Source organism: Palaemon carinicauda, chromosome 21, assembly GCF_036898095.1.
Source record: "Palaemon carinicauda isolate YSFRI2023 chromosome 21, ASM3689809v2, whole genome shotgun sequence".
In the NCBI taxonomy this organism is placed as follows: Eukaryota; Metazoa; Arthropoda; class Malacostraca; order Decapoda; family Palaemonidae; genus Palaemon; species Palaemon carinicauda.
In genome coordinates this window covers 104,187,978-104,196,710 of record NC_090745.1, presented here as the reverse complement: position 1 = coordinate 104,196,710, position 8,733 = coordinate 104,187,978, and the positions used below count along the sequence as shown (strand labels likewise).

General features: G+C 35.7%; 1 protein-coding gene across 1 annotated transcript in view; it reads left to right on the top strand.

Moving 5' to 3' along the window:
• Window positions 1-4,338, top strand: part of LOC137615044 (calponin homology domain-containing protein DDB_G0272472-like) — a 36,757-nt gene extending 32,419 nt beyond the window's left edge. The window contains exons 15-18 of the mRNA XM_068344677.1: window positions 340-521; window positions 2,059-2,271; window positions 3,200-3,355; window positions 4,095-4,338. Coding sequence (XP_068200778.1) covers window positions 340-521; window positions 2,059-2,271; window positions 3,200-3,355; window positions 4,095-4,218 — 675 coding nt within the window. The 3' untranslated portion in view covers window positions 4,219-4,338. The remainder of the gene's footprint in view (window positions 1-339; window positions 522-2,058; window positions 2,272-3,199; window positions 3,356-4,094) is intronic.
• The last annotated feature ends 4,395 nt before the right edge of the window (window positions 4,339-8,733 follow it).

Genomic DNA, 8,733 nt, shown 5'->3' with positions numbered 1-8,733 from the left:
TACCATACTTATCCATCTTTCAATTTCAGTCTCAAATCCTGGGGAAACGCTTACTGTCTGTCCGAAGTACGTATATTTATTAACAGTCTATACCTCATCCATAACCCTCATTTGTTCTCTCTCTGCTTTTTTTTTTTTAATCAAACATTATACTAATTTTACTCACATTAGTTTATAGTCATACATATATAGTCTATAGGTGCTTGGAGCTCTAATGATAAAAATTGTAAGAACAATTAGGAAAGACAAATTTACTAGAGGTATTCTAAGTGCAGACATGAATTACCATTATTGTTAAAAACTATAAAAGAACCATACCCACTGATTTATTTCACAAAGAGAGTGGAGGATGGAAACTCAGCCGAGGCCGAACGTCACGAGGCCAGGAGAGAACTGGTGGAGAGTCGGGGAAACGCTCTTCTGGAGGCAATGAGAGCAAACATGGAAGACAGGCTTTCAAGGGCTGAGGCGAACCTCCAGTTACTTAATGCAGTGAAAGAAGACACCCTAAGAAGGCAGAGGTAAGTAAGAATAGAATACTTATGTAAGATGTGCAAAAAACAAACTGGGTGTGATTCCCAACCCGAAGGACTAATTATGAAATAATTCTTTTATGTGGTAGACTTAGGTTTGATCTGTTGTCCAATTTTTTAGTCATTCTCAAAATTTAGAGATGCTCTCCTTTTAAAATTGAAAACTACCACATTTCCTCTCAAACCAGTAATAGTGGATGGATCTCTACTTGACTGGTAGGGTAACAGTTCTGGTACCACATCAGCTTGGGCATCGTACCCAAAAGTTTCCTTTACAAATTTTATAGTATTTTTTTTTTACAGACCTTTTTTTTCTAAGAAATCAAAAATCTTATCTCAACTTTACACGAGTGGCTCAAAATAGATTGGTTTCAAAATTTGAATCTAGAGACTTCTAACTGAGGAGGGCAGTTCAAGATAATGCTATTTCTCTATGTATTATGCATTGACAATCCCACCTTGGCATGACAGAACATCTGGGCTATGAACCCCAAGAAGAGAAAAAATATATGAAGAAGCTCGCTTTTGCCTGTTCAGATTCAGACCAACGCACAGTACAATGAGAAAGGTTACAAAGAAGTTAATAACCCAAAGGGCAAATTCAAAATAATGTTCTAGATTGCGGACATTTGATTCTATATATACACACTAGTGTACCCATACTATAAAATGGTAACATAAGAAAAGCTTGAATCGGCAAGACCTGACCCTATGGAACCAAATGATTTTAGTCTGCTTATCAGTTATGTAATGTTCAGTGATGACTGGCCATGGATTGGCCAGTGACACAGAAAATATATTGATAAAGGGTTTTTTAATAATGAAAATTTTATACTTCTACACAATACACTTATCGATATTATCAGTCAACGTGGGTACGTGAAAGGGTAGGAAAGCATTTAGCTCCCGTCTGGTAGGCCGTGGTTTGCATCACAATATCCAAATGTAAATGAGTACCAGTATCTGCCCGTATTGAAGAAAGCGGCAAATACCACAACAGATTGTTGCAAATGAGTATAATATATGTATGTATGTATGTATATATATATATATATATATTATATTATAAATATATATATATATATATATATATATTATATATATATATATATATATATACACACATATCTATATCATCATCTATCTGTGTATCTATCAATCTATTTATATATATATATATATATATATATATATATAAATATATACGTTCCCTTTCTGAGTGGGGATACCTTAACGTGGAGAAATGGTTTGCGCATTGCCATGAATAGCAAAGCTGTACTAGTCAAGGCTACCCATACTAGGTTGGTTTGCTGCGATCGGTCAGACGAAAATCTCCCACCATCACCAATCCGCGCTGGCCAGCGAGGTGATAAAAGCTAACCTAACTCCAGACATGAATAGGGGCATGTCTGAGGCCTTTGTCCTGCAGTGGACTATAAATGGCTGCATTTGTTGTTGTTGTTGTTGTTGCATATTCCATAAGAGGTTCCAGGATACCCCATAACATTTTATCCATTTCGCACAGGGATGAACGGGACCGCAGATCTCTAGCAGTGAGGGCTCTCCACCATCAGCTAGAGGCGTCCATGATGCAGTGGCGCCAACACGTCCTCACCCGTCAGATGGAGTCGATGTCAGCCGCAGAAGCCAGACAGGAGCAGTTCTTGCACACAAGGGCGAATAGGATCCACGCCGACAGGGCCGCCAGGATGTCACACCAACAGGAACTTCTCCAGATGTGAGTAACCGATGAAATGGATATTATTGTTAAATGAAATCTTCAAATGTGAGTCTAATGTGTACTGAATCCTCCATATAGAAGTATTAAATACTCCATACATAAGTATAGTTTATTCACTTATAGAGATGTGAGACTTAAACATGAGTATTGAAGGCTAGAGATGTGGACACTGAAACCTAGAGAGCCAAATATTGATGTATATAAGTTCAAAGACTGACACTAAGATGAAATATTGGGGGGGGGGAATATTTATATCAAATTTGGTTAACGTTTTGCTCTGATGAAATCTGTGAAAAGATTTTCTTAGATTAGATTTGGGAAACGTCTTGCTCAAATGAAATTTGAGATATGAAAACCTAAGCCATTTTCCTTAGAGGAAATCAGAGAAGAGTTCTGCTCAGATGAAATTAAGGAAATATTATACTGAAATGAAATAGGAAACTTCTTGCTCGGATGAATTTTGAGAAACAGTTCCCTCACAGAAAATCTGAGAATTGTTATTCAAATAAAATCTTGAAAATATTTTTCTCAAAGGATCATTGTAAAACGTTTGGCTCAAGTGAAAAATGGGAAACGTTTTATCCAGATGAAATATAGGAAATATTAAGCCCAGATGAAATCTTGGAAACGAATATTTCATTCTATGAAATTTGGGGACCCATTTGCTTGCAAGAAATTCAAGACACTTTGTCAAATAAATTTGATCTAATTCATCTAATGTTTTGCTCAAATCAAATCTAGGAAACGATTAGCTCCGATGAAAACTGTGAAACGTTTGACTCATATTAGATGTGGGAAACATTTTCAGTCTAATATTTTCTACGAAAGGATTCTTTATCATTATCTACAGGAATAATCCTAATCTTATTTCTTACATTATATCATTTGCTTCCAGTTGAACTTGAGCTTTCCGTTACTTTTCCAGGGTCTTAGCGAGAGAAGAAGCCGAACTCCAGATGGCCAAAAAGTGCCTTGAAGCGAAGGACCTCAGATCTCTGGAAGTGAGCCGAGAGAGGGAGAGGCAGATCGCTCGTGCCAGGACTACGGCTAATACAACGGCTTCCTTGAGAGAGAATCTTAGGTAAGTACAATTTGGATGTCCTATTCTTGTTTTTTTTTTTTTCCCCCTTCAATATCTTGTGTCCTCCTATTGGTACTACATAAAATCCTTCTCTTTACATTTATGCATTAGAAGATAACATTGAATCACCTATACAAAACAAAGGAAATATATTTCTCAGCAATAATTAGTTCATGTTATTGCTTATGCTAAGTCAAGCTTATTGTTGAAGAAACTCCAGGCAGGTACACATTTCAATTTATAACAAACCATCTTTAAGAAACTAATTGCTGACTCATTATTATTCAGGTAAAGTATTTCACAATCAACAGATGATTATCTTAACCCAACCCGTTTTTTAATAGAGTTAAAAAACTAATAACAGTGTAATTTTATTCAATATTAATCTATCAATCATGGATCTAAACAGGAATCATACCATTCATACATTGGACATGTTACATGAAGGCCAATCCATAATGATTATCATTGAATAACTTATCACACATTCAATGATAATCATTATGACTTGGCTTTCAGATAACATGGCCATTGTAAGAATGGTATAATTCCTATTTGAATTCCTGATTGATACATTAATATTGAATAACCTTACACTAGAATTAGTTTTTTCTAAATACCAATTAAGAACGATTTCGAGAAAGATGCTGGCAACTTACAGCTGTAACAGGCATGTTTACCTATGTCTAAGCAAACGAATAATTTATAAAAAGGAAAAATACATTTGTTTCTTCTACAGGAAAAAACTGGCTCCTGAGACATTCGACAAAGTGGTCGCAAGAGCCAATTTGGAATTACGAATCGAGAACCGTCCTCCAGCGACCTCCACGTTGGGAACCAGGTCGCACATTTTCCTCGGCTAGAGCTAAGTCAGATCATCCATCACAGACCTTCGATCACTGATTCAAGTACTGGATCTGATTACACATTCTTTTGACAGGATCAATGTCACAGTGATATTGTGGCAACGTAACTAAGGTGTTAACAGAAGTGAGGTGAATGCAACTAACTTTTATTCAACATATAACGAGCTTATATACAAGCCTTTCCCAGCAAGAATGTAACAAAAATTCAAACAATCTAAAACATGAGTAGCAAGCTTAAACTGGTTGGTCTATTATCAATGTGGGAAAGAGCGAGAGATAACAAACCATGCAGTAACATTACATTGTGTGAGCGTGTATGAAACACTTACGGTACAATATCCTCAATTATAATGTCCTTAAAAGGAGATGTTGCATTTTCACTTATCGTAATAAATTTATCCTCAAATTAAGGGGTTTCGCAGATATCAATTATAAAGGAAAGTATTGCCAACCTCCAACGTCATTCCCCCCTCCCCCATGAAGCCGTGTTTTCAAGAGCAGCCAAAGGCATTGATTTCTACGAAATCGTCGAGTCTGCTTAGTCGTCTTAGATTAACTATAACATAAGAGAGGTTTAAAGACCATTCATATAAATATAAACTTTAATATGAAAGCTGCAGAAAACATTCTGTTTTGTGTAAAAGCCGGTACATTTCTTTCATGTTTTGTAAGTCTTGCTCACAAATGCGTACCTACACGCTAGAAGTTGTGCAACGAAGCTTACAGATAATAGCAGCTGGAAGCACAACATTGAACAAACTCTCTGGAAATTTTCTGCTATTTCCTCATCTGGGAAATAACAATAGAAATAAGAAAAAGGAGAGTAAGCACTCCTAACATACTATCTAAATTTAATACTTGCAAAGTCAGCTTTGCGCAGTTACAATTCCAAAGTTTCTTAACACTATCTTATTTTATTTTTATTAATAAAAGGGCAAAGGAACTGAGAAAATGCAATCCTTATAATATAAATTTGTTGCTAGAAACATCGTTAAGATTCTACAACTTCACCTTTTCTCAACAGAATAATGTAATAGCTTGTCATTTAAAGGTTTAAAGCCCGCTCATAAATGGCAGGGGCAAGGGACAGTGACATTGCCCTATCAAGCAGGACAATGCCCTAGAGACTGACCATATGCACATATTATCAGCGCCCAAGCCCCTCTCCACCCAAGCTAGAACCAAGGAGGGCCAGGCAATGGCTGCTGATGACTCAGCAGATACAACTATAGGCTTCCCCAATCCTTAGCTCACAAGGATGGTGAGGTTGCAGCGACCAAAAAAACTAACGAGTTTGAGCGGGACTCGAACCCCAGTCTGGCGTTCACTAGTCAGGGACGCTACCACATCTGTGAAAACAAGTGTTCAATGCGACCAGTGTGGAGTCTGAAGTATCTAACCTAATTTGGACAATATTAGAAGAAAAAAACATATTTAGTTTTGAATGAGTATCGCAGCTTATGGGATATAATGATTTCATAAGTAGTGTACATCTTTAAAAATCGTAATCCATGTTGTATAATTATTAAAAAAAAATATGAAAGTTCTTGACAGTTATAAATAAAAGTGCAATGTTGAAGGTTTTACATAATGTGAAGTACCCCGTTGTTGTACGGGGTTTCAGCATATTGTCAGTGAACCAAAGAAAAATGAAATGATTGAACGCACCCATCAACCTGACAGAGAGAGAGAGAGAGAGAGAGAGAGAGAGAGAGAGAGAGAGAGATAACTTTCCCGTCCTTTCAATTCCTGAAGTAAAATACATGCGTAAGTATGCTTAGAGTAAATTAAATTGTTTCCACAACAATACAGGTAATGAATATAATTTCTGCCACAAAACAGGGAATGCCAAGTTTGCTTACTGCAATTGGTAAGTAGGCTAACTGCTCACTCTTGAACAAACCAGTACTCCAGAAACTTGATTAATAAGTAACCAAAATACAGAGCATGACTTTCATCCTGATATTTTTTGTGAAACCAGTTTATAATAAATATGTTCGTTTACTTGAATTTGTTATTCATCCTCAATTTTCTAGAAGGTGGGAAGAATAGCACGTCTGTTTATTAAGGGTACTTGAAGAAGTTAGTTACTGTTCGTTGCCCTAAAAAAGGGTTTTTGCAGCGTCCCTTCGGCTTCCAGCTTACCTCAACTTCTAGTCTAATTTTCGTACTCTGCGTCTGTGCCCATTACTTTCACCTGTCTTGCTATCAAGCATCTTGCCCTTTTATAATAATAATAATAATAATAATAATAATAATAATAATAATAATAATAAATACTCAATTTAGAAATATAATTAAAATAAGTGCCTCAAACAATTGTTGCTGTCTTCCAAACAACGCTTTAGAAGTAAGCATGGGGAAGATAAATAAAAATATACTTATAATTAGCCTCCCTCCCCACACACATATACATACATATATATATATATATATATATATATATATATATATATATATATATATATATATATATACATATATATATATATATATCCTATATATATTATATATATATATATATATATATATATATATATATATATAATTATATATATATATATATATATATATATATATATATATATAATATATATATACATATATATATATATATATATATATATATATATATATATATATATATATATATATATATATATATATATATATATATATATGTATATATATATATATATATATACACACAGTATATATATGTATATATATATATTATATATATATTATATATATATATATATATATATTTTTATATATTCACAAACACTTCTTCACATACACATATACACTATAGGTTGAATTCACAAAGAGATCGCACGCTATGTAAGGTTGGTCTAACTAGGCCAGTATATGAGTATGCAGCAACAGCATCAGCAAAGGTGCTTGGCCCTAGCTGGGAGAAGACCTCCTTGTGAAAGGGTGCAAGACCTCAAACATCGATGGGAGTCGGGTTCCATCGTTCCCCAGGCTTGTGCGCGCAGTTTTCTCCTCGATAAGAGGACCAATTTGACTTCTGTCGAATATTCAAAGATAGCTCATAGCATAACTGTAGCTATACTAAGTCCGCTGTAGTTACTTTCCCAGTGAACAATCTGGAATACGTCAATCACTAGTTTCAGGGAGGGTTTTTGGTCTTGCATATCAAAATATGTTGATGTCACGCCAGCTATCAGTAGGGTCACTACTAAGTTGACTTGCTATTGAAGATTCCTCACACGGTTTGGCATTCATCCTTACAAGCAGATCAAAAGTTAGGGTGGTGGGGAAATTAGGTTCTCTTTCCTCACTGGGCTATTTTTCCCTGTTAGAGCCCTTGGGCTTATAGCATCTTTTTTTTCCAACTATGGATGTAGCTTGGCTAATAATAATAATAATAATAATAATGGGGAATATGCCTTTTGCTTGTAGATATCTTCCTATCAGGTGATTTTGTAGTTACCATTGTTTTTAACTAATCATCTTACCGTTTAACTACGACATTGAGGGAAGGCACAGTTTTCTGTTGACTGCATTCCATTGTAAAGTTGAGCCCAGGATTTCTCCTGAGTGTATCTGTCATTTGTTTGGACTGAAAGAGGCTTAGCTCAAATGGCTAGATTGATGACTGCTTGGATTAACCACCCAGCTTGAAAAAGACTTGGCTTAACTGGCTGGCCTGAGGGATACTTGGCTTAAGAACATGAACTGAAGGATCCTTGAATTAACCGACCAGCTTGTAGAATGCTTGGGTTAAGTGCCTGGCCTGAAGGATGCTTGGTTTAACTGTCTCGCCAGTAGAATCCTAGGTTTAATTACACAGTAGAAACATGCTTGGATTAATTGCCTGGTCTGGAGGATGATTGACTTAATTGGCTTGCCTGTATGATGCTTGGTTTACCTTCCTAGCATTAAAGATGCTTGGCTTAACTAACCAGGTATGAGGGATGCTTGGCTTAACTTCCCGGCACTAAAGATGCTTGACTGAACAGCCTGGCATCAAAGATGTTTGACTGAACTGCCTGGCATTAAAAAATGCTCGACTGAACTGCGTGACATTAAAGATGCTTGGCTTAACTAACCAGGTATGAGGGATGCTTGGCTTAACTTCCTGGTACTAAAGATGCTTGACTGAACTGGCTGGCATTAAAGATGTTTGTATATAACCGAAGAGATCCCAAGTCACAAATAAAATCTATGCGCATCATTCACACATTCGTATGGATATACTTCCAACAGTCAAGTATCCCCTAAATTTACGTTCAAGTGAAAGAAAACCAATTACTATACACGGTTTAAAGAAAACGACAACATTAATATTTAGTGTGACTAAAAAAATCTCGAAACATTATTGATGATGATGACGATATGGTATTACTACAATTGATTTCTGGCTAATAATTACCAGGCATAAAATGGTCCAGTTAAAAAACATGATTTGCTGAACAGTTCCTCAAGAAAGGAGCCAAGCCATTCAAACATTTACTTTTGAAACGGTCTTAAAATTACATTCAA